We start from the raw sequence: 26,969 nt of genomic DNA, 5'->3' as shown, positions 1-26,969 counted from the left end.
CATAGGAAACATAAAAAAATAAATCTGTTGTCTAGGTCACATGATTTCCTTGTACCTTTTGGAGTTAAACTTTAATGTCGAGGAACACCCTAAATAATGAAAATATTTGGACTCGATAAAGAGTAAACAGTTGGATTGGGAGAACTATTATAGTCAAACTACAGTAGCTCTGATCCACTAGATGCCATGGGAGGATTCTTAGTATTGTACATCTTTTATAAGTATTTCAATCACCTACACCAATCAACCAAGATTGCCTACCAACCCAGTTGTATTATAGCATTGTATACAGAGAGTAAAATATTGAATAAAGCTTTCTGTGGTGTATAGAAAGAAAATGTCTACTCTAGGGGCTAGCAAGTTCAGTATACAAAAAAATGTTCAGTGTTCCAATTGAATTTTCATTCACTTGGATATCTTATGAATATATAGAGGATAATCATTTATTTTTAAGAAATATTAAACATAATAGTAATTACCAATTAGTTGGTTCCTTCACTGTGACAACTACCATAGTAGTGTAGGGTGTTAACAATAGTGAAAACTGGCTAAGGGTATCCAGAAACTCTCTGTAATTTTTCTATAAATCTAAGACTATCTTAAATTAAAAATTTATGTAAAAGTTTATATATATGTGTATATAACACAATATATATAAGTAATGCAATTTCCTAGTTTTAAATTTCAGTAAAAGTAATCTTATTCATAAAAGAGTAATTTTGTTAAAAATCATTATCATACTAGGTTAAATCTCAGATACCCTTTCTTTTTGAATAGTCTTATTCCCTTTTAATTATCTATAGGCTAAAATCAACTAAATTTCTTGATTCTGAATAAATGAAATTCTTTGTATACACACCTGCTATAAAAGTTAGTTTCCATGTTTTGTGATTTATTTTTTGCTTTGTTGGTAATGATAATTAATGCTGTTGTAACTGAAGTACTGTAAAATATTCAAAGGAGGCTGTATCATAAACACCTTTTTATTTAAAAATATAATTGCCCTTCCTTGTAAATCAATGTTGTCTTGGTAATTCTCCCATTTTCCCTTATTTCCAGGATGAAATTACTTTATTTCTCAGAGACCCAGAAAACCCCAAGCTTAGCTGTTTGGCCAGTTTCACCTACTGCTCTTTCTGTCAACACATTTATATCTAAGCCTCTCTTCTATGCTTCCATAACCACAGGCCTTTGTTATAGCTTTCTTGTACTAGAGGCAATAGAACGTGAAGCCAGGTGCTAGAGTATCCAATCCTTATTTGGCCATGCAGACCTTTCTTATTGTTGAAGTATGTACTGGCAAACCAGCTAAGATCCAATAAGGATTGTGGGACATTGTGCCTGTGTTGGCTGTTCTTTTCCAGCCTCATGGTTTGTTTGTATAAGCACAATGTAAACTCTCATTTATGCCTGCTGGGCTATCAAAACAAGGTTTTTAACTGGTAAATATTGCTCAGGGTCCTTTACCTGGTGCTAGAATAAGGGCTTAACACTCAAATGAAGGAGAATGAGACCCACCTGCTGGGGGCCGTAATTGAGACACCAGGATGGTGTTAAGAGACCCTCACTACTCTATTCTTTCCATGTGAACTTGAGACCTAATTGATATTCAGCACAATCCTCATATTTGGGACCATTTTTTTGTCAGATTTGTCTTGTAAATTTGTAAGAGTAGATATAAGAAGTTAACGGGCTGGTTATCTGTATACAACTTGTATATAGATAGTAATGAGTTTTCATTTGATTGGGTTTATAGATATTTCCAAACATTATAGTCAAAAGGCTACAATAGAGCATGAACTTCCAACAGCAACACAGAAGCTCATAACAACTAATGATTGCATCCTGTCATCAGTAGTGGCATTGACAAATGGAGCAGGAAAGGTAATTTTTCTCTGGTTTATACTGACATTAAATTCAACTCTTAAATGTGCTCCTTTTTTTTTTTTTTTTGGAGTGACCTAGTAGGAAAATTGATCTGTGTAAGGATTTTTGATTACCAGGCTTTTTTGTAAAATAAAGTTGTCTCCCTTTTCCTCCTTCCTACCTAATATTTGAAACAATATGGTAGTTACTGTTAAGCATTTGTGATGAGGAAGTGGGTCAGGCACTTCTGACATTTTAATGAGATATTTGATGATTGAAAGATTCCAGATGGTCTCACTATAGATCCTTGTGTGTATTAAAGGTCTGCTATACAGAAATTGGGATATAGAAAAAGAAAAAGAATTATAAGACCTTTGTTAATATTTTGGTTTCTCCCCCTCCAAGTTTTTTGTTTGTTTTTTGGCAATGCTTGTGATAATGCTACTTCTGTGGTTTTTGTACCCTAATAAGTACTTCTAAGATGACTTCAACATGTGTCTTCTCATTGAATTCTTAATATTAGATAATGATCATTTGGATTAGTAAGTACTTAATTGTTATTATAAACTGAGCAGAGCGCAGTTTCTTTAAAAATTGTTCTGTCTTGGATAACTGGTTTCAGCAGGTCACATTCTAAGAGCACATGTTCATGTGGCTGTCATCAAAGCCTTTAGTGACTAAGATTTCTCTGAGAACTACCCATACATATAAAACCAAAAGTACTGTATTCAGGACTATCTTAGCCCATTTATTTCAGCAGACTCAACATAATTTCTCAAGAAAGTGCTAATCTCTATCTGTGTTATATACCTTTATTTTTCTGACAGGTTGACCTTAGTAGGAGCACACTTTTTTCAAGTGTTTTAAGTTAATCAGAAATGATCATAGGTTATGGTAGGTATTCAGTGTCTTTCCCAAAGTCAGGCCAGTCTTCCTGACAGTCTGCTAAGTTTGGGGCTGTAATTAAAAGGTGCTGCCTTTCGGATCTGTCAGCTCGCAGGTGAGTGCCTACAGGATTCCTTAGCCAGAAGACCATCCCCACTGCCTCCTCTTTAGTGCTTTCACCCACAGGCATTCTGGAAACTTTCTGTGGATGATTCTGACTTTGATTCAATTGTGAGCAATTTCTGGAAAAAGAGAATGTTGACATTTTACAAGAGTCTCTGCATTTGTCACTTTTTTAGGAGAACTCTGGAATATTAAATACCTATATACTTCATAGCTTATTTTACATTTGCTTTGCCTGAAACCTTAAGAGTTGTCTCAAGGAAAGGTACTTGATCTTCACTCTGAAATTTTTATAAATGGTTTTTAGCTAAAGTAAGTATCTGAACTAAGTATTAGTTGGTGGCAGCTTAATACTTAGCTAATGTGATTTGATTAAACTAAATTTTATCATTTGTAATTTTTAAAAAACCCACTAGGAAAGTATAACATATGCATGTTAAAGAACATTTGGGAAATGTAGAAATATTAGAGAGAGGAAAGAAAGTTAAACCTCACCGTATACTATCATGACTAAAATGCAAACACTGTACTATCTATGTCATACACGAGGAATATACAGCTCAAGATTTTTAGAGTTTTCATTTTCTTGAATACTACCTAACATAGAATTTCGTTTGACACAGTAAAATATTAATGAGAAAGATAATCTTTTAGACCATTAGTGAGTGATTGCTTACTTTTTGGACAGTTTTTGCCAAGGTAAAGTACTCTTGTTTCACAAGTTACTTTTTCTTATTTATTGAAATAGAATACTCTTTAATGTATTGAAGACTTTAATTTTTCTGGCTAATAACTTTCTTAGACATTTTTATTTATATCACCATTTCATATAGCACTGTAGATTCAGAATCATGGCTCAGCACAATTACAGTCATGGATCTTTGTTGTTGCTTACATAGATTAAGCAAATGTTAAATCTGTAAATGACAAGGGTCTGCTGAATTTTCAGTCTTTTTCTTTCCTGTTATATTTGTAATGCACAGATTGAGATTTACAGAATGAAATTTAAGTAGAGATCATATATTCAATATGCTTGTGTCATGTCTTGTGTTGGAATATGAAACATTCAAAGTTAAAATGCAAACGGAATGTATAAACCCAAACGTATATATTTTGAGAGCAGGGGCAGACTTAGTAAGGTAAACAGCTCATAAACATTGTCTACAGAATAAATCAGAATCAGCCTTGGTTTTCAGAAACAGTAGAATTTGTCTAGATTAAGACATGTCACAAGTCTGGTCTCAAAATTTATACTGTATTGTGTTTATTATAAATCATTCCCTATGTATTCTTTTCAAATAAATGTGGGCTTTTGAGCATGTGTTGAAATTTCATTTCCATTCTGAGTATCCTTAACTTTGATCTGAAAACTATTAGATATATATTTTAGATATATTATTGGAAAATAAAATTTATCTTCTTGTCACACTTGGTTTAGATTGCATCTTTCTTCAGCAACAACGTGGACTACTTCGTTGCTTCCCTGAGCTACGGGCCTAAGACAGCGAGTGGATTCATCAGTCCTCTCTCAGCTGAATGCATGCTTCAATACAAGAAAAAAGCTGCTGCCTATATGAAGGCTTTGAGAAAGGTTTGTGAGCTGCTGTTAACATTTAAATCAGAGGGAAAATCTGGAAAAATTCCAGAGAATGGCAGTTGTTTTCCCACAGTTCATATTGTTTAGGTTTTATACAATTTTGAGGGACAGGTGGTTGGTGGGTGTTGTGAGGTGGGCGGGGGTCTTTGGAGAGGAGGATGGGACAGAGACCTGAATCTCATTTCCTAGGCCGTATTAGACTTAACGTTTCCAGTGGCTGGTAGAGTGTTTAGGGTGAGACAGCCAGGCAGCCATTAAGTGTCAAACTTGAGAAAATCTTAAACTTGTAGAAATAAAAAAAATTGAAATACATTTATAATTTTTTCTCAATATAATAAGAATACATGATCATTGCAAAAAGAAATCAGAAGAAACAGCAGTACATGAAGAAGAAAGTCCCACAACCCAAAGGTAGCTCCTCTTAACCATAAAATTTTAATGTGTATACATGCATGCATGCACACACACATTATAAAAAGCAATGTATCTGGATACATAGACTGTTTCAGAATCTGTTTTTTCCTCTTTAATGCATTGTGGATATCTTTATATAACAAAAATGTATATCTATAAGTATAAATTGTTATCATTTTAATGCATCTAGTATTTCATCTATAGTATTTCATTCTATAAATGTGTGATAATTTAATTAAGCCATCCATTGCTAGTGGATTTTTAGGTTGCTTCCTGTTTTTCACTGTTATATGCAATACTACAGGGGATATTCTTGCACATGCAACTTTGTGTATTTACCTTTCTCTCTTTATTTCTTTCTAACTTTTAGTTACACAATGCATAAATACATTCTTATATTACATGAGAGCATTATAGGTAAATTACAATCCCTAATTCCAGTTCCTCTCCGGAGGTAACTATAGTTATCAGTTTGGTGTGTAACCTTCCAGACTCTTGGAGCATTTGTACTCATCTCTGTAAACTTTGAACTATATGCAAAATATGAAGAATATAAAGACTTTTCTAATTTTTTTTTAACTAAAATGCATATTTCATTGTGTAGCTTCCTTTTTTCATTTAAAATATGTTTTAGAGACCTGTCTGTATCAATAGATATAATGGCTACTTTATTCATTTTAAACACAGCATTGAAATCTATGATATAGGTATTCCGTGGTTCATTTAGGTAGTCTCTTTTTGGTGGGCATTTAGGTTGATTCCAGTTTTTCACTGTTAGGATTATACTGCAATGGATAGCTTTGTAAATGCCTCCTTGGGCATATGTGTGGATTACTGAGAGGTGGAATGTTCTGGATAATGTGGTTTTAAGTTTTAATATTTACTGCCAGATTACCCGTAAGAGTGGTTGTACACTCCTAGAAACGTATAAGGCTACCTAATTGTTTTAATTATATCTTTATGATTAATTCCTAAAAATGGAATTGCTCATTCAAAGTCTGTGAATGTTTCAAAGGTTACCTTTTTATAGTTCACCAGCAATAGAAGTTTAAATTTAACCCGTAAATTTAATTTGTCAATCTTAGAAACAAGAAGTTCCGTGTTATTGTTCTAATTTTCATTTCTTTGCTTGTTATTGAAATAGAACATCCTTTCATAAATTTACTGTTTATATTATTTCAATTTCCTGTTCAAGTTGTTTACCTGTTTTTAAATAAATGTTCCTAATTGGGGTTGAAGGAGCTCTATGTTAAGGATTTTAGTCCTTTGTTTATGTCGGAAATATTTTTCCTCAGTGTGCTGTAATAATTTTTCAAAATTTAGAAGTTTTAATTTTTATATCATCAAACCAGGCTTTTTCTTTACGGTGGTGATTCTCAGGTGACTCTTGGAAAGTCAGTTCACCTATATTTTCTTCCAGTATTTTTGTGGTCTAAACTTTTTAGATTGAAATCTTCAGCCCATCTTGAATTTATTTATTCTGATATAGGTATGAAATTGGGGTCTAAATAGTTATTTTTCTAAATTATTGACTGATTGTCCTTGCATGACTTATCCTTTCTGCATTGACTTAAAAATGCAACATTTGTCACATAATACATTTTTGTATGTGCTTTTGTCTGTTTCTAGATTTTCTTTGCCATTCCTTCATCTGTCTATTTTGGTGCAAGTCTTATGGTTTTAGATAGTGTCTCTTGTAACTGGTATGACATGTTCCCCTTCATTCTTTTTCTTTTCTTTTCTTTTTAAAGTTCTTTTTTTATGTGTATTAAAGGAACTAGTCTATGTGGACATACATCTGAATTTTATTATCAGACCTCATTTAGCATTCTTATTTGTAAGATCAGGGAAATGATGCGACCTTTTTCTTTATTTCTTATGATGCTTTTTCCATAGCCCCTCTTGGAATCTGTGCCTTATGAAGAAGCACTGGCAAACCGCCGGGTCCTTCTCAGCTCTACTGAAAGTCGAGAAGGCCTTGCACAACAGGTATGGCATCGGGAAAATCATGGTACTTGTTAAAGAGCATGAATATAAAATCCCCTATAAAAGGTTTTCATACACATAGAGCAATTTAAAAGGCTATGTAAGTAAACATGTAAAGTTAATTAACACATGCTAAAAAGCACCATAAGCATAATTCATTGAAAACCATTTGTTGATACTCTAAATAAGTCATCCTGATTCAACTGGTGTTATGATTGCCAGTAAAGTAATATCAGCACACTCTGGCCATGCTGATTAATTATTTAGGTACTAGATTTAAATGTCTGAAATAATAAGGCAAAAAAGGGGGGTGTGGCTAGAGACTCAGTGAGTTATTTTTATTTCCTAAATGGACAGGAATGAAAAATTTCCAATGCTCAATTGATCAGTTGAATTTGGGTGGCAGGTGGAGGTAGGTGGTATTATTTTTTTCAGAAGTTGGTACAAACTGACCCCAGTTTAGCATTCGCCAGAGATTTATTTACTTTAACACCTGGCTTGCTTTAGTTTTGGAAAAATTTATTTTAAAGAGAGCACAAATTTATCTGAAACAATATTTTGCCTATGCCGACCTTATTTTCATTGGACACATATCACTTATCTTTTCAACATTAATTCAATAGGATGTTGAAGCTAAAAATTTAATCCACATAATAATTCCTAAAAAACAAAATTCCTGAGACAAACAGTGAAATGTGGAGTATCTTAAAAATTTATTTTAGATTTCCTTCTTATTTTATGTGAGGAAAGTAAGGCTCAAAGAAATTAAACAGCTTTTATCCATAGTAGCTAGTAAGTAGCAGAATGGTCTGACTTCAGAGCTATTGCTTTTCCCACTCTGCCATTGACCAGCTGCAGGCTAGTCTGATAAGCACTCCGGGTCTCACATGCTGCCTCTCTAAAGCGAGGATAATACCTACCTTTCAGGGTCCCGTAAGGATTAATTGAGCCAATGAGAGGCAGTGTGATAGGGTGAAAAGAATCAGACTTGTGAGCCAGACACATGAGGTCCCACATCCTGGCTGTGTTTGTTAGCTTTGCAGGTGGTCGAGCTGCTGGGACTTCAAGTTCTCCTCTTTGAGACGTGAGAATTGTAGGACTGTTAGGAGGCTTCAGTAGGATACTGGCAGGAAAATATCATGAACAGTGGTACGTGGTAATTGTTCAACGATGATAGTTGGTAAAGCATTTGGAATTCACTCTAAGATTGTTTTTATTTAATTCTCAAGCTTTCATTTGCCTTGAAAATTAGCTTTTTTTAAGCTTCTTATTGAAGCATAACATACTTAAAGAAAAGTATATAAATTATTAATATATTTCAGTGAATTTTCATAAGTAAACACATTAATGTAACTGGTAGCTAGATAAAATTTTTTAAAAAATATTTCTTTATGTAAGGTATATACCTGTAAAAAAAAGATTGCCAGGACCTCAGAAACTTTCCTCATGCCCCTTTCCAGTTACTACTCTCCTCTTTCCCCAGAGGTAACCATTATCCTGCATTCTTTGTTCTGTTGCCTGATACTGAACTTCATATTAAATGAGAATTATGTAGCATCTCTTTCAGATCTGGCTTCTTTTGTTCAACATTATATTTATAATATTCATCCATGTTATGTGTAGTTGTAATTGGTCCATTTTCATTCCTGTTAAGTATTCTGTCGTGTGAAAATACATAATTTATTTATCCATTCTTACAGCTTATGACTATTTGGGTAGTTTTCAAGTGTTTGACTATCGTAGGGCTGCTTTGGGCATTCTTATACTTGTCTTTTGATAAACATACATGTTTTTCTCTTGGGCATATACTTAGAAGTAGAATTGCTAAGTCATAGGATACAAGTTCAATTTTCAAAGATCCTGCCAAACAGTTTTCAAAGTGTTTGTCCCAAATTCCACTCCCCCAAGCACTATATGATAGTTCCAGTTGCTCTGTAAACATGTCCATCTTTGTATTTTCTGTCTTTCATTTTAGTCATTTGGGTGTTTTTTTTGTGTGTTTTGTTTTTATTCATTTGGGTGGTTTTAAATTGCTTTTTCTTGGTTAATAGTGACATTGGATACCTTCTTTTTTATGTTTATAGTAACATTCAGGTGCCTATTCAAGTCTTCTTTTCTCCTGTTTCTCTATTGGGTTGACTGTCTTTTTATCATTGATTTATAGAAGTTCTTTATATGTTATGGGTATTAGTCCACTGTTGGATACATGCATCTACCACTTCGTGGCTTTCCTGTTTACTCTCTTTATTATACCTTGTGATAAATAGAGATTTTAAAAATTTCATTCTAGTTCAATTTCTCAATTTATGGTTGTGCTTTTTGTATCCTGTTTAATAAAATGTTCCCTATTCCAGGATCAAGCTTTTTTGTTTTCACCCCTGTGAAGTAGTTTTGGTCTACATTCCATAAAGTATTTTTTTTGGCTGGTAAGTTTTGTCTGCATCATCCTCTAAGGTGCAGAACTCTCTGTTGCTTTCAAGGTTCAGCAGAGTTTGGAGAAGATTTCTAAACTGGAGCAGGAAAAAGAACATTGGATGTTGGAAGCACAGTTAGCTAAAATCAAGCTGGAGAAAGAAAACCAGCGAACTGCAGATAAACTGAAGAGCACAAGTAGTGGGCAGGTGGTTGGAGTAGCCCAGGAAGGGGCCGCCGTGGTGACCGCTGCGGGCCAGGAAGATGCGTCTGCCAAGGCTGTGCCAGTGCCCGTTCACAGCACTAGTTTGGTAAGTGTCTTCTTTTTTTAAATGGTAATTGGTGGGGATCCATCTTAGTGTTCAGTGTTAACCATCTAAAGTACATGTCACTTGATAACAGGAATAATCCATGTGCTCTAGAAAAAGCAGATTGGTAAGCAGGATGCCCCCTTCAAAAAAGCAACCTTATTAAATTCTCTTTGATTTTACATGTGAGACTTCCCCATGGTAAGGGCTGTGTTCCTGGAGAAGATATAGTAAGTCAAATTTAAGATGATTCTGTTTCTCCACTGCAACATTGGTGATATGGGGGTTATGTTTCTGACAAAGGACTAACTGCCTAACTTTTTATAGAAATGACGACAAATAACATTTTTAACCAATTACATGGTGTATTCCTAGGTAGTATAAAGCTTTATGACATACGTATAATATAGAAACCCATCAGGTTAGCTAAACTTCATAAGACAATATACTGACAAGTTATTTTGCAACTTTATATTTCTTGCTTATATTTAATTGCAGTGATTTAGAAGGTGAAGAAACATCTCTGTTGGAATTATAAAATTCAGTTACATTGAGAAAAGTTTTCTGATTATATTTTCCTGCCCACTGTTAAAAAAAAATTAGAAAATCTAGAAAATGAGAAATCAGGAAGGGAAGGGAAAAAAACCCTCAAAATTAGAATGATCTCATTAAATATATTTTCGTTAGCATTTTTTGAGAAATTTAAGGAGAGCCATGGCACTTTTTGACAGCCCTGTCCTAAGGCTACCCCTGTAGCTCACTGATGCTTTTGAACAGCAAGTCATGGTCCTTCTCACATCTCCCTTGCATCTGATTCAGAGCATACCTGATAGTAATATATACAAATTAACTTCTGTTTTCAAGATGTATACAGACCTCACTGCACCTCAACAGTGTGAGAAACGTGGATTATTATTAGTTTTCTTAGGTGTGATAATGATACTTGGATTATTTAGGAGAATACCTTTATTTTTTGGAGATAAATGCTAAAGTACTCAGGGTAAGGTATCATCATATCTGCAACTTACTCTCAGATTGTTCAGGAAATATATACACACACAGATAAATTAAGCAAATGAGCAAATTGTTAATTACTGAATGTAGATGGTGGCTACATATGATTATTATACTTTTTTCTCCAACTTTTCTATATATTTGAAAATTTTCATAATAAAATGTAGGGGAGGAAAAAAGAATGAAAATGTTTTAGAAAAGTAAAAAACGTAAAGCAGACTTCTCAGAGCAGTGGTTTGAATGGCTGCTATGCTCACTGGATGGTCCTGTGTGACCCCTGATGGCAAGGCTGAGTCTCAGCCACAGGTGTTGCACGTTGCCTCTGACAGGTGCAGGTGACTGCCTAGAAGAACATTTAGCAAACAGAGCAGAATCCTGACATCAGTTCAGGTACCATCTGGGGAAGTGCAGCACTTCCAGCACTCATCTTTGGACTTCCCTTCAGAGTCTGTTTATTGATCAGGTCAGACTCTTCTCCATTGGGTCTGATTTCTTCTTTCTCCTGTCTTCTCTCCCTGCTTCCCTGCATCTGCTCCTTCCGTTTTCTCCCATTTGCACTAACAGTAATTGGTGCTGTCAGGGAGTAACTATGGGACCAGACTAGGGAGGGCACTGATGACAGTGATAGTAATTGCAGTAATCATATGCCAGCCACGGTTCTAAGGACTTTTCAGTGTGTTAACTCAGTCAGTCCTCACACAGATCCTATGAGATTGCAGGTACTATCATATCTTCATTTTATAGATGAGGAAACCGGTGGACAGAGAGGTAGAGTAACTCATCTGAAGTCACACACTTGGTAATCTGGCCTTGTGCTCTGATGGGTGTCAGAAAATAGATCAGCGGACAAACGTATTTGTTTATGGCTTGCCTTTCTGAAGTACTGGAAGTTGGCAACACTGGTGTATTTGAGTCATTAATATCAGTTGCTGAAAGTTGAGGACTGTCTTTTTATTTGAACATTTTCAAAGGAGAGCACACTATTCTTACATATGTAAGTGAGAAAGATTTCCAGGGACATGGGAAACCTTTAGTACCAAACACTATTGGTCTGTGAGTGATGATGACTTTATTTGGGTTTGGTGAGTTTGGAAGTTGCTATAACTTAAAGTTGTCTGTCTGGTTAGCACGTGTGTGCTATTTCTGTCTGCATCTGTTAAGGATCTCTTTCCTCCCACCCACTTCATAAGGTGCTAGCAGAGTAATTTTCGTAGAGTGTGTTACTGATTATGCACTCTATTGCTTCTAGACTTTTAGTGGCTCCCCATTATCTATAGGGTATAGTCCACTCATTAGTTTGGCATTCAAGGTCTGTGAACACCTATTCCAAACTACCTTTCTTCAGCATTTCCCTGTACAAACTCAAACCGAGCTTTCTTTCCTGATAATGTTTTTTGTGTTTTTGCTTCCCTGTATTGTTCAAGCTGTTTCTTTTGCCTGGATGCCTATTTATTCATAACTCCTGTCACCTACATACTCAAATACTTTGCCTTCCAACTCCTCGACTCTCTTGAATTCAAAACTCTTCCCATCATTAAGGTACAGTTGAGTTGCCACATTTTCCATGAACCCCAGTTTTGGGCATTGTCTTTGACAGTCAGGATCAGAGAACCAAGACCTGGTTGGCCTCCTTGCATTTTTCACAGTCTAGTCTATATGGTGAATCTATTCCCATCCCTTGGTTGCTTTCAGTCTAATGGAATGAGAGCCTGGATAGACATCTGTCCAAAGTGCTGGGAGATGACAGAGAAGTCGCCTGGAGGGCTTGGGGAGGGCATCCCAAAGGAGGTAACATGGGTGTGTTTCATAAATGAGCAGGAGGCCAAGGCAGGAGAAGACTATTTCAGGCTGAGAGAAGGGTCTCCCCACATAATTCACTTTCTCTCCTGCACGTGGCAGATTCCTGCCGAAAATAACCTGGAGACAATAGAGAGAAAAAGGGAGGCTTTTTTTTTTTTGCCTTCCCTGATGTTTCCTTTTCAGCCTTTCTTTTTATCACCCCACCCCCCGCAACCTCCCATCCTGCCTTAAGTGAAGTTAAGTGAACTGAGTGTGTGTGTCTCCTTCTGTTGTCTTCCTCTTGGGTGTTGGTACAAAGTCTATGCCCATTTTAAAGTTAATTGACTAACAAAGGAAACTCAAAAGTCCCCAGAAGATTCCTTTGGTTCAAGCACTTTGGCGCTGAAAAAGTTACATCAGATAGAAACTTCTTATTTCTAACCCTATAGCATTGCAAAAGTTAAATGTTTATTCTGTTTAATTAACATATCTAGGACTGTAATTTGAACATTCAGCCCCCTGTTAATTATTGTAATAAAAGATAGGGACTTCTCTGGTGGTGCAGTGGTTAAGAATCTGCCTGCCGGGCTTCCCTGCTGGCGCAGTGGTTGAGAGCCCGCCTGCCAATGCAGGGGACACGGGTTCGTGCCCCGGTCTGGGAAGATCCCACATGCCGCAGAGCGGCTGGGCCCGTGAGCCGTGGCCGCTGAGCCTGCGCGTCCAGAGCCTGTGCTCCGCAGCGGGAGAGGCCACAACAGTGAGAGGCCCGCGTACCACAAACACACACACACACACACACACACACACACACACACACACACACACACACACACACACAAAGAATCTGCCTGACAATGCAGGGGTCACAGGTTCGATCCCTGGTCCGGGAAGATCCCACATGCCATGGAGCAGCTAAGCCCATGCACCACAACTACTGAGCCTGTGCTCTAGAGCCCGCGAGCCACAACTACTGAGGCCCACATACCTAGAGCCCGTGCTCCGCAACAAGAGAAGCCACCACAATGAAGAGTAGCCCCGCTTGCCGCAACTGGAGAAAGCCCATGCACAGCAAAGACGACACAACGCAGCCAAAAAAAAAGATAACAGTAACCTCAAGAAAGAAAAAGCACAGAAAACTACAAGTTTTCATTTTTTTTTGCTGAAATTAAAATGCACTGCTTAGGGCTTCCCTGGTGGCGCAGTGGTTGAGAGTCCACCTGCCGATGCAGGCGACACGGGTTCGTGCCCCGGTCCGGGAAGATCCCACATGCCGCAGAGCGGCTGGGCCCGTGAGCCATGGCCGCTGAGCCTGCGCGTCTGGAGCCTGTGCTCCGCAACGGGAGAGGCCACAACAGTGAGAGGCCCGCGTACCGCAAAAAAAAAAAAAAAAAAAGCACTGCTTAAATTCACAGAATTTTAAAATATATGTATTTCAAGTATAAAAACAATACATGTACGTTGTAGATAATTTTAAAATACAGAAGAGTAAAAGAAGAAAAAAATGTTGACATTTTCCTGAATACCCAACAACCACTGTTAACATTTTTTTTACATAATTTCATACTTGGTTGACATTATACTATATAAAATTTAAAATCTTTTAGCATAACATTAATAAACAAACATTTATCCTGTTATTAGAAACTCTATGTAAACTTATTGATTCCATAGTATTCTATATAGAATATACCTTAGTTTACCTATGACATTGGTTATAATTTTTATTGTTTTAAATAACATCTCATTTTTATGCATAAGATTCTTTCTGCATCCAGATGATTTCTTTGGGGTATATTCTCAGGGTTAGAGTTATTGGGTCAAAAGGCATGAATGTTTTTAAGTTCCTTGATCTCTACTGCCAAATTATTTTCTCAAAGGACTGTATTAGTTTAAACTCTCATCCGTGGCATATGAGAAAATGTTGAAATTATGAATTTCGCAACTTTTTCTTGAAGTTATATGATTCCATTCCTTTTCAGGACTGTTTGCTGTACCACATTCTCAAACCATAACCCAGGAGTAAAGGGGATAAGGGGTAGATCCCATGCTTGTGATTTATTTTGCCAAATGTACTCATATTTGAATGTATAAAATTAAAATGATGAGTGTGTTACTGTAAACGGTTTTTCACTGAAAGACTAATTGCTATTCCTGCTTTAGTGTGTAGAAAATTATGGCTCCTCTATAAAAAAAGATCTTATAAAAAAGATCCTTTTACAGCTAGGTGGGCATAACATTCATATACTGCTCACAGTTCAGAGTAGTACTCTTGAGAATATTATTTAGAATCCATGAAAACTGTTTGTTGGGTATCATCTCTGATTAACAGAATCCATCAAAACTGAGTTTCCAATAGTTTCCTTAACTTACTGAGCCCAAGCACATGCCCTTCCACTTTGAACAATAAAATGAATTCAAGAACCATGACTACTATCTGGTTTTGAACTCTGAATCCACAAAAGCAAGCTTTAAAAAACCTGGCAGCACTTCAGTATGTCTATAATACATATACTTTTTCATTAGTTTAAATCTGAAGTTAATACTTATTAATGTCATAATGATATTTCTTCTTTATCCTTTTGACCTTTCCACCGGAGAGTTTGCTATTTGTGTTTTGCGTTTGGAATGTTTCGTTAATTATGGTCGCCATGAAACTGTCTTTAGGTCTCCTTGGCCACTGCTTTGGAAATAAGCGTAGCAATGACAAGAGGAGTTAAAAACTGTTCTTCCTCTCTCTCTTCCCAGACAGTTTGTTGGGTTTCAGTGAAAACGGCTAACAGCATTCTGACAGAGGAAATAGTGATGGTCACTATCCACTACTGCCTCATGACAGAAATCATGACTGTGGTTACTTATCTGTAGGTCCAGCTTCTTTGTGTTGAAAGATGATTGATTTGAGGGTAATCGTCTAGAACTCCACTGCTAGTGTGCTTGGTTTTTTGTTGCTGTTGTTGTTTTGTTTGTTCATTTTGTTTTATTTTTTTTAAATGTTGCTTATTTTATTTTTATTTTTTTATTTTACTTTTTTGGCCATGCCATGTAGCCTGTGGGATCTTAGTTCCCCAACCAGGGATCGAACCCCAGGCACACAGCAGTGAAAGCTGAGTCCTAACCACTGGACTGCCAGGGAATTCCCACAAGTGTGCTTTGAAACAGTGTGAACTGAGAAGAGAAAAACATTACAAGTGTTTAAGCTATTGCGTTTGAAGTGTAAGCAGTCTGTTCTAAAGCTTTTTTCCCTTATGTTCTAGATTGGGATTTTAACCAGGACGTCTGACAGTGAGGTAATGTGTGGTTAACATCATGTTGTTTGTTAGTAAACATCTTGCCACATGTTTGTTGACAAAATCCGGCAAAAGTCAGCTTCATCTAATTGCGTTTCTGACAATTCTAGCAAATGTGGATCCATGTTGCTTTTCTCTCTGGGTCAGTTTTAACTGTCACCAATAAATTACAGCCTGTCTGTAATTGCCTCCTTGAATGACTTGACTTGGCAGTTTGACAAGCTCGCTGGCATGTGGCAGGAGGCTGCGAGCCATTACCCTCCCAGTGGGCCAGCTGGCAAAGCGGGGCTTTTCAGGGCCTTGACCATCAGTGGGCTTGGTAGTTCTTTTCAGCCCTCAAGTGACTGAACCCAGGTCAGATTTGGCTTGTCAGATAGGTTTGCACATTTTAGTTTTGAAATATTACAAGATTTTGAAATATTACAGATATTACAAGCTCACAAATAACCATTAAAAGAACACTGAAGTCACTCAGCTTTCCAGTCAGTATGGTAAACTGGTAAATATAGTTCAAGTAAATTCTTTGATTTCCTTATTAGCCTTATACTTTAGGTAACCTTGAACTTCTGCATATATTTTTAAACTAAACTGAGTGGTGTGTCATTGCTAGAGTAACTAGTAGAAATCTAGTCTGGGACAAGGGCCATAAATTGTTCATTATAGAAATAGTTTAATTTGTTAGTATGTTTAAGAGTATAAGAGCTTTTTTAAGATAATTTGGGGGAAAAAAGAATGTTCAGATTTTTAGGAGTTCCAATAAATGCTCCCCTTTCACCTGTTCTCTTCCAGTTAGAGGAGGACATAGGAGTCAGACAGATTGAGATTTTGAAAGTTAGGTGTGTGGCAAGTAAAAACTGAGTGGAGAGACATGGCCCCATGGGTGGTGGGCCTCCCAAGACTTCACTGCTGCTTTGTTCTCTTGAAGCCTCAGCTTCATTGTGAGGTAGGCAGGGTGCTGAATAAAAGAAATTTGCCATATATATTTACCTGCGCTGTCTGAAGTTTCTCCGAGGGGTGGGAAAACTAGGATTTCCCATCAAATTTCAAAGGAAAATGTAGGAAATGTCTTTTTTTTTTTTTTTTTTTTTTGCTAAAGTGATATTAATTTTTTTTTTTCCCTCTCTCTCTCTCTCTCTCTCTCTCTCAGAACTGCTTCATTCCACTGGCATTTATTTATTGAGTTATGTGTGCTCTGTTTAGGCTCCAGATGTGGAATCTCGGGAAGACTTAATTAGAAATCACTACATGGCAAGGATAGTGGAACTGACGTCTCAGCTGCAGCTGGCTGATAGCAAGTCAGTGCATTTTTATGCTGAGGTGAGTGGAGAGTTAATTGGATCAGGTGGATTTTTCTAACCCCTTCAGGAATTAGGTCACTGTCCTGGCCTCCTGCTGTTCACTAGAAGAGAGAGGTCGGAGTCTGTGTGTCTGCAATATGGATTTGGTTAGAGTTCGTTGAGATTGGTCCACATACCAACCAAAAATCTTTATTGCAGTGAATATAACAGGTAGCCTTTCTTATGGTTATGCAGCATGTTTTGGAGCATTATAATTATAGATTATAATTATAATCTTGTTTTAGAGAGTTATAGGCAGGTAACATTCATAGGTCAAGGAATTTTCGTTTAGGGAAATTCAAAGCAAAGTATGCCTGGTTCTTTTTTTTTTTTTTTTAAATACTCTCTAGTTTCTAATGACAACTTGTGGAAATCAGTTTTTGTAAATGATAAAATGCAAAATGTAACCTCTTTCAACCTTTAAAAAATACAGAATCTTTCTTTTTGTTACATTTTCTTCTTCCCTCACCAAATAATTCATTTCCTTAAGAGGATTAGAAAAACACTATGCAAGATAATAAAATTATACAAATTCATTGATAAGAAGGGGAGAAAATGAAGGAAGAAATTACAAATATCAAAGAGTGAGAAACAAATGATAAGATAGAATGGATGTCGCTCAATATATAAGAATACCTGTAAGGTCTTTGATGGGAAACTTTTTATTAAAAGGTTAGTTATAGATGTTAGACGGAGAATTATAATGCTTTAAACTGTTAAGGAAATTGACAAAGGAAAGACAACACCCTTCATTGGGATGCGACTTTGTGATTTTCTCCTGTTTTACAGAGACAGAGAAGACTTGATAGGAATCCAGTTGCTAGGAGTGGAGGGGGGCTTTGCTTCTTTCCTCCTGCTGAAATAAATGATGTGCCTAGCTTAGTGATGCATACCTGTTTGATAAGATGATCAGTAGTGATGGCTGTTGAGCTGTAGAAAACGGGGAGGACGGCAAGCTGGACGACTCACCATAGAACTGCTGCAGTGCTTACCATCCCAGCCACTCAGTGCACGCAGCACATCATGGTGGCCTGGTTTGGATCCCTAACTGCCTTCTGAATTACTCTCTTAGACTTGATTGTCATCCTCATGAGGACCCGTGCTTTGCAAAACTCTTTCCCTCTTTTTCAGGTTCAGTGCTAAGCACACCGATAGATGTGCGGTTAAAGGAGGGTGGTTGATTCGGTTGGCTGAACTTTCCTGAAATTCTCTTGTGAGGAGTGAAATGAGTAACCGGGGAATTTCTGAGGCTGCCTTATTTCCAAGAGATTTGCTTATCTTAGTAAATTCTTTCAGCACAATTGTGACACAAGAATTTTTAAATTGTTCTAGTTTTTCCTTGTCTGTAAACAGGAAGCGGCAACCCTCTGTACTACTTTACTGGAATGGTCGGTCTGAGCGTCTGATGTTGACATAACATTCGAACATGTCTGAACAGATCCTCCTTGTCAATCTCATGGTTTATCAGAAAATTTAGTGATCCTTTTAATGGCACGCCCTCTTTGAAGAGTAGTATGAAATAGAATTTTTCTTTTTGCTTCTTGATGTACTCTGTCTCTGGATAGCCTTGGTTAGAATCCCCAAAGAAAGCAAGCGGGATCTTTGAAGTCCTGCACTCACTTTTTTTTTCCATCTGTTGAGTGGGGCTGCAAAGCTTTTATTGTTTCTGTGATATGGTCTCCAATAAAGGACTTAAAACACAAGAAAAGTATCTTAGGATTCATATTGCATGATGCCACTTCCCTTCTCATCCAGTGTGGGTGTGAATGAATCCTGGGTAAATGTAGAAACTTCTGGTGGTTTTGTAGCCACTGGTCATCAGGCTAGAGCTAGGAAAAAACAGCGATGAGCTTGGGTTAGTAGACTTTCTTTCCCTTATTAAAATGATGAGAGTGAGGACCACATCTTTCTTTTGTGTGCTCCAGTGTGTGGTACAAGGCCTGTAGATATTCAGTAGATATTTGTGGAAGGAAGGGAGGAAGTACTTTCGGTTTGGGGGATTGTTTTCTAGTAACCTTCCCTGAGGTAAATTTGGTTTGGGGAAATGGTCCCTGGGATAATTGAATGTTTTCTGATTTAACAGTGCCGAGCACTCTCTAAAAGACTGGCCTTGGCTGAAAAGTCTAAAGAGGCACTGGCAGAAGAGATGAAAGCAGCCAGTCAGAACAACAGCAGACTTCAGGTGAGTTCATGCTACCTAAGCAGTGTTGGTATGTTTTTTTCATTGAAAGTTCTTGGGCCAAAAGAATCAGCATTTCCTTTCTCAAATGGTGGCATTTAACCTCTAGACATAACATTTTTCTAACCATTTTATTTCTAACTCATTTTAAAGTAACATCTCATTTATGTCAGGCAAGAAGTAGTTGTATTATTTATTGCTCTGACTTTATTTTAATTGTAAGTAGTTTTGTAGTCAGCATTTCTTTGAATAGTACTTATTTACCCAAAGCCCTTCTTTTTTCTCCTCCTTCCAGTTAGTCCTTGTCATGGTGGGCGGGAGGCTTGTTCTGTTCATGTGACTCTGTTCCTTCCCTTTACTGTTTCATAAAACTGATGTAAACTGAAAGGTAGGGCTGCAAAATTTTCCTCCTTACTCACTGCTTTGTTTTAAAGCCTAGCTTCCAGAAAGCCCCTATTAAATATAGAAGTGATACAGGCAAAGAAATAATTCATGCACTTCCTCCTGGTTTCAAATTCGTTTATCAGATTAGCTAGGAGCACAGGATTAGATTTTAAAAGGTCAAAGAGAGCCCGAGAGCTGGAAAGAGAGAGGAAGGTGCTTCTTCCAGGGAGGGCCCTGCCTAGAGGATGGTGGGCCGTCAAGGTGTGGGGTAGTGGGAACATGCCAGAGATCACCTTCCCCACCTCACCGAAGGTTCAGGAAAACCTAAGAGAATTGAGAAAGATCATATAGCACTCTTGTTTTTTTTGTGACATCTTTATACCTGGCACAGAAGGAAACTTTTTTATTTTTGCAAAGAAATTCCAAACATATTTTGAAGGCTGAGAAAAACCTCTGCCCTGTTTCTTTTAACTTTGCTCTCTTGTTAGGCCTGTGGCTTAACCTTCATATTAATTGATCAGATAGGCCATCTTGATAGGTTACTTTTCAAACATTTTTTTCCTAAATTAAAAAAGCTTTAGAGTGGTATGACTAGTGGGGTTTTGCTTTCTCTTTTCTTTTTTCCCTGGCCATTTAGGATGAGCTGACGACTACCAAGAGGAGTTATGAGGATCAGTTAAGTATGATGAGCGACCACCTGTGCAGCATGAACGAGACACTATCTAAACAGAGAGAAGAGATTGACACACTAAAGATGTCTAGTAAGGTAGGGGAGGAAGGGGTGTAATATTTAATATTTAATGTATTTAATACAAGGTATTTCATTGCTGTGTGTTTCAGAAACAAAAGGTTAAGAGATCTGAAGTGTTTATAAATCATTTCACTTGTCTTCTTATCTGAAAGTAGAATGAAGATTGTTTGATTGAGTTGTAAGTTGAGAGGAGGTCTAACCTCTGAGGCCCTAACACTGTGACGGTTGCTTTTTGGCATTTTTGGCATTTTGGGCATTTCTGCTACTGTTCTGTTAGTTAGGAGGATTCTTGGGGGGTTTATGATGGGGATTACTCTATCTATGTGAATCTAAAATGGTGCTGTTGAAGAGTAACCTTCTTTAGCAAATTTATTCTCATACATATTCATATAACCTAGGACTGTCTTGTCCTTTAAATTCCAAAAACTTCATAGATTTCATTTCCCATAAAGCCTCTGCTTGTCCAGGGTCGGGTCAGTAGATATTGGTAATGTTTTTGTGTTGAAGGGCATATCCACGTATCATGTCTCTTTGTTGTATCATAATGTATATACTTTTATCATGAAAGGTAAGCTTCAAGAGGCCAGAGAGTTGGTTTCATGTATCATCTCAGATGCTTGGCATATTTTGATAACTCAGACAATACTCTGCCACCAGCAGCTTGGATTTACTGTCTCCAGCCTGTGCTCTTTGAAATCCACTGCTGCCCCTTACCGATCTAGCAGGCATGTATTGAGTTCCTGCCGTGTGCTGGCTCTGGGGAAGACATAGAGATGAACAAACTATAGCTTCATTTTAGCATCTGCCAGTGGTGGTACAGAGCAGCATCCCACTCAGTTGGTATCTCCTTGGAAAATGTATCATGTTAATGCACTAGAATCTGCGTTACGTAATTTTGCTTCTCAGTGGAGTTTTGTGTTATTGTTTGGCCTCTGGCTTCTTCAGAGAATGTCTGTCATGCTTTTCTGGGACATCTTGTGATGATTGTAACCACCAGTGTGGTTCTGATTCCGGTTCTCCAGTTACTTGTGCTTCAGGAACTTTAGCTTGGAGGTAGAGGGTGGAGTGTTGGGCCTCCTTTAACCCTTTTGGCCTCTTGATATTCCATCAGGGCAATAGCCGACTCATGTAGAAAGCACATGTGTTAGTGGGAGTAGTAGGAGAAAGCCTGCTTTAGCACCTAACATTTGAAAAAAAGTAGCAGTGATTATAGGGAAAGTTTTCAGGCCTCAGAGCTGCAGAAGGCATTCGGTTCTGAATTGAGAAGGGTTATTGTGGGGTATAGCAAACAAAGCTCATTGTCCCAAAGGTAATTGTATTGCAGCCACTTTAGAAGTGAGGGAAGTTTTAAGCCCTCTTAGAACTTTTTAATCTAGTCCTTAGAATATCTGTCATTAATAAAACACTGAGTTAGAGATCCTTCTTCACTTTGTAGTTTCTGTTGTTAACCTTTCTTTGATCATTCTGTGGTTCCTGTATTTTGCACACCTCCCCCAGTTATTAGTCATTTAAATTGCTATGGCATCATCTTATGGCTGAGTTGACATGGCCTCCATTGGATGCCAAGTAAACGTCCTGAAACCATTTGTTTGCTATGATCTTGCTCTTAATGTTTGTGTTCTGCAATCATTTCCTACTTAATGAAAAAAAGTATTTATATGTAATAGTTAAATGTAGGAATTTGAACCTCTCCAGAAAGAAGAAAAGTTACATAAAACTGGAAAGTCCAAATCTCCATATGTGAGGGATTTGGGAATAAGTTAAGACATCTTCTCTCTAACTTGTTCTCAACTGGTATCTGATCTTCCCCTTGACAGTAATCATTCCCATTGGGGTGTTAGTTGGCACATGTTCAAAATTAGTACCTATTCAGACCCTTTAAAAGGTGTTTATTTCAACAGTAAAGGAACATGTTCAGGCTAAAAGTTTTTATCAGCTTTATGAAATCATAAACTACATTGTCTTTGGGACAAAATGAATATTTGAGGTTTGATAAATCCAAGATAGCTTTCTTTTCTTTCTTTATTGCCTGTCCTCAGACCCCAGGGGAATAAGGTTCACGGACGGAGAAAGTGGGGAGAGTTAAAAGTAACAAACTGCTCTGTGATTCCTGTTCAAAAGTTAGCGATGCAAGGTTATCAGCTGTTCTCCCTCTTGGAAACTAAAGTTTTCCACAGTGAAATATGGCTTCCAGACAGCTTGGTGTCTAAACTGTGTGAATGATTTTTCTAGAGGTTGACGTTCTTATTGTTGACATTTTTCTTTGCACAGGGGAATTCTAAAAAGAACAAGAGTCGATAGTTTACAGAGAGCTGGTTGGTGACTTCTTTGCAGAGCTGCTACTGCTGCGCGGAGCTGCGGGGCCGAGACTCCACGTCCAGGGCTGGCCGCCTTCAGGAAGCTGGAGTGTTGTTGGACCTAGTAAAGTAGTCAGTGTTGTAAATGGCCTTGAAGTATTTAAAATATATTTGTAGCCAGTAAGGTAAATCCAGAATTTGATGTTGACAGTGAAACGGAAAACAGTACACATACCATGGATATTGTAGGTTTCCTTATGCTGTTTTTACTGTGCACTTTTTAAAATTAGGCTTTAATTTCAGTATGTAAGAACAACAAATATTTTGTATATTTTCAAACTCAGTGATATGGTAATCAATTTGGTATCTGTGGAATAGGTATGTGTTTCTGGATAAAATGCTTAAATTGTCAAACTGTCATTAATTCTTACTGTAATTGAAAGCAGTTTCCAATTCTTTTTGATGACTTGTTCATTCTCTCTCTCTCTCCCTCCCTCTCTCCTGCTCTCTCTGTCTGTTCTGGAGGGAGTGGGCCTTGAAAACTTCAGATCTTGTGGGTTTATTATCATTGTCTTCAGCTCTTCAGTACCCTCTCTGTGTTGGAATAATAGCTTAAGGAAATTGATGTCAATAAATTCGTACTTATATCAAACTTTCAGTCTCTCTATGAAAATCTGATGAAGGAAACTAAAACTTATTAAAGTAAGCTTCACAAAATTACCAAATCCCAATTGATTTTGATATAATCTTTCTAATCCCCCAAATTGGAATAATTGTACAGTTAATCCTTTAATAAGGCTTTGAGTACCTCCCAAGGTACTTGTAACCATGCTTCAAGCAAGGACCCTGAGCCCTTTCAGGCTCCTCTTGGTTTCTTTCATAAACATTGTGTCATTTCAGTGTGTGTTTCATGGGTGAAATTTTTCCCAGCACCTCCATCCCCAAGTCTCTAAATATATTGCTCCTTTCTTCTGAGTTTCCTGCACATGCCCATTTCACTCCAGGTCCAAGTCCCCAGACTAGGTCCGCAGACCTGAAACCCCTTCTTCCTCACCTCCCTGCCTGTAGCTTCATCTCCTTTGAGCCTCTTCTCTAGGCAGTTGCTAGTCACCCTCCAAAAATGCTTTATTCTGTTTCACCTGAGAGCTCATCACCAGCTTCCCTCCGTGCTCAACATAAAGGCCAACTCCTTGGCCTCTGGGCCACTGTAGAGGCAGACTCTGGTGGTTGTGCCCAGTTCCCATAGTATGAAAGTGTTTGAATCCTGTCTCGGGGATCTCTGGGTCAGTCAGCTCAGTCCCATCCTCCCGGCCCTTTGAGTCCCTAGCCCCTTTGCCCTTTCCGTTTTCTGTGACCTGCTCATTTTAATTCTCCATCAACTGAACCAGCTGTTTTCACTGCAGCTGCACCTAAGCCCCCAAGCACCGTGCTGATTAGCTCCACCGTAAACCTAGAGTTTCCCGCGCCTGCTAGACCTTCAGTGTTCTGTGATGCTGCATTTGGAATTTCTGGTCCATTTCTCTTCCTCCTTTGGAGAGTTTGGGATGAAGGAGTGTCCTCATCTGGCTTATGTTTTAGTGGAATTGTGAGCTGCTATGCTGAGAATAGATTGTAGGGGAGCAACGGCGGAAGCAGACAGACAAGTTGGGAAGCTACTGCAGTAGCAGGAGGCTGTTGAGAGATGATGGTAACCTGGACCGTGCTGGTGGTAGTGGAAGTTGTGTGAAGTCTATTTCTGGATTTATTTTGAAGAGAGTGGATAGGAATTGCTGAAATTGCAACTCTTTCCCCTGTACACTTCTGTTACTCTTCTCTGCCTTGTTTTACTCCTAATATTGGTTTGGCCAAAAAGTTCATTTGGGTCTTTCCATAATATTTTATGGAAAGGCCCGAACGAACTTTTTGGCCAACCCAATACTTATCAGAATCTAACATACCATATGCTTTTCTTATTTATCTTATTTATTGCCTGTTTCCAGGCAATTTATTGCCTGTTTCTTCTAGAAGATACAGCTCCACGAAGGCAGGGTTTTGGTCTAGTTTGTTCACTGCCGTCTTCCTCTGTACCTGGAACACTGCCTGGCATTCAGTGAGCATTTATTTGTTGAATGAACGTTGACTGGGCGGAATGTGGAGTGAGAGAAAGAGGAGTCAAAGGTGAAGCCAAGGATTTTGACCTGAACAAACCTGACTGAGAGGGAGGGTCGAGCTAGCTTCCACCTGGTTGTGACTTAGCTGAACACCTGGGAATCACCTTGGATTGCTCCTCGCCTGGCACGTCTCATTTGCTTATCTTGTCCTACTGAATCTTCCTGCCTTTGCATATCTCTCCATTCTAACCTCTCCTTATTGGATACCTTAAATCAAGTCCTGGCTCCCTACTGTCTGGACCTGTTCTCCAGACCTCCCGCCCCTTTTACCAGACTCTTTCTGAAACATATCTCTGCAGAGCTGTTTCCCTGTTGGAAAGAAGGCCTTCACAGTGGCCCGTCATTGCCCACTGGGCGCGATTTGGCTGTAGCGTGTACAAATGAGACATGTACGCTGACCATCGCTCGCTTTCTCCTCGTTCTCCTCCAAGCACCCAGTGTACTCTCCCTCTGCCTTTCTGAAACTCCTCAGACCTCTGGGTCAGGAAGAGTTTCACTTCTCCTGAGACATGGGCCTGTTTCTCTAAGTTCACTTCTCCTGAGACGTGGACCTGTCCTGTTTTCACATTTACAGAGAAAATGTGAATCTTGGGGTGCGTCCCTCTTGCCTTTGGTGGCTGGGACTTGTATCTCCTACCAGCCGTGAGCTGCCAGAGCTCCCAGACCAGGCACCCTTATCACCCTGCTTGGTGGCTGGTCCCACAGACCTGCAGGCTGTACTTGTGGACTGCTCGGCCACTCTGTAAGGGTCAGTGCCTCTGGGAGATTTCCTAGGGTTCCCTGAGGGACAGGGCAGGACTGTAGAGGGTGCAGTTCGTTTCCTGACAAAATTGTCCCCTTTTAACTTAACTGCTAAGATCTTCACTCTCTCGGCAGAATCCCTTGCCAAGGCATATAGTGACCACCATTTGTTAGCCATTTACTTAAGTCAGGCATGGGTAAGACTTGACAGGACTTACTTCATTGGAACCTCCAATAATTGTATCTCATTGGTGCTATTACTGTCCCCATTGTATAGACAGAAAACTATGGCTTAGAGAGGCTCAGCAGTTTGCCCACAGTCACACAGCTAGTATGTGTAGGGCCGGGACTCAGATCCAGGCTAGTCTGATTCCAGAGCATGGGTTATTCACTGCTGTGGTGTGAGCCTTTTACATCAGGGGCATTCAGTTCTATTCCTACAGGCACTGTTGGTATATATTTGGAGGATAAAATATTAAAGTTCTCAGTAACTCCTATACTTCATTCAACTTTCCCTTCCCATGTCTTCATTAAGTATCCCTACCCCTTCTTTCAGCATTTATTTAGCTTCGTGGACTAATGGCCCGGGTACAAGGTTTGCTTTTGACATGATTTTTTTCTTCTCTGACACTTACTTTTTATTTTCTTGAATTTTATTTTAGTTATTTTTTTATACAGCAGGTTCTTATTAGTCATCCATTTTATACACATCAGTATATACGTGTCAATCCCAATCTCCCAGTTCATCCCACCACCACCCGCCCCCCGCAACTTTCCCCCCTTGGTGTCCATACATTTGTTCTCTACATCTGTGTCTCTATTTCTGCCCTGCAAACCGGTTCATCTGTACCATTTTTCTAGGTTCCACATATATGCATTAATATACGATATTTGTTTTTCTGACTTACTCTGTATGACAGTCTCTAGATCCATCCATGTCTTGACAAATGACCCAATTTCATTCCTTTTTATGGCTGAGTAATATTCCATTGTATATATGTACCACATCTTCTTTATCCATTCTTCTGACGATGGGCATTTAGGTTGCTTCCAAGACCTGGCTATTGTAAATAGTGCTGCAATGAACATTGGGGTGCATGCGTCTTTTTGAATTATGGTTTTCTCTGTCTGACCCTTATTTTTTTTTTTTTTTTTTTTTTTTTGGTACGCGGGCCTCTCACCGCTATGGCCTCTCCCGTCGCGGAGCACAGGCTCCGGACGCGCAGGCTCAGCGGCCATGGCTCACAGGCGCAGCCGCTCCGCGGCATGTGGGATCTTCCCGGACCGGGGCACGAACCCGCGTTCCCTGCGTTGGCAGGCGGACTCTCAACCACTGCGCCACCAGGGAAGCCCCTGACCCTTATTTTTATTTATGTTGTTCCCTGTTACACAAACCTTCCCAACTACCAAATTCTGAATTTAATAAATTTATGCCATGATGCTGCCCCTTCCTTATAATCCT

General features: G+C 38.5%; 1 protein-coding gene across 3 annotated transcripts in view; it reads left to right on the top strand.

Moving 5' to 3' along the window:
- The window catches only part of PPP1R21 (protein phosphatase 1 regulatory subunit 21), a 56,908-nt gene extending 33,623 nt beyond the window's left edge, over positions 1 to 23,285 (top strand). For 2 of the 3 annotated variants that reach the window (XM_030857723.2, XM_030857724.2), the window contains exons 14-22: positions 1,757 to 1,884; positions 4,313 to 4,465; positions 6,782 to 6,874; positions 9,352 to 9,594; positions 15,636 to 15,668; positions 16,869 to 16,985; positions 19,089 to 19,187; positions 20,206 to 20,334; positions 22,591 to 23,285. In XM_030857723.2, the coding sequence (XP_030713583.2) occupies positions 1,757 to 1,884; positions 4,313 to 4,465; positions 6,782 to 6,874; positions 9,352 to 9,594; positions 15,636 to 15,668; positions 16,869 to 16,985; positions 19,089 to 19,187; positions 20,206 to 20,334; positions 22,591 to 22,620 (1,025 nt within the window). In that variant the 3' untranslated portion in view covers positions 22,621 to 23,285. The remainder of the gene's footprint in view (positions 1 to 1,756; positions 1,885 to 4,312; positions 4,466 to 6,781; positions 6,875 to 9,351; positions 9,595 to 15,635; positions 15,669 to 16,868; positions 16,986 to 19,088; positions 19,188 to 20,205; positions 20,335 to 22,590) is intronic. The other variant, XM_070046825.1, reaches the window with a different exon arrangement.
- The last annotated feature ends 3,684 nt before the right edge of the window (positions 23,286 to 26,969 follow it).

Source organism: Globicephala melas, chromosome 12 (genome assembly GCF_963455315.2).
Source record: "Globicephala melas chromosome 12, mGloMel1.2, whole genome shotgun sequence".
Classification (NCBI taxonomy): Eukaryota; Metazoa; Chordata; class Mammalia; order Artiodactyla; family Delphinidae; genus Globicephala; species Globicephala melas.
Note: the sequence above shows the minus strand (reverse complement) of the source record. Positions and strands in the feature narration are given on the sequence as shown.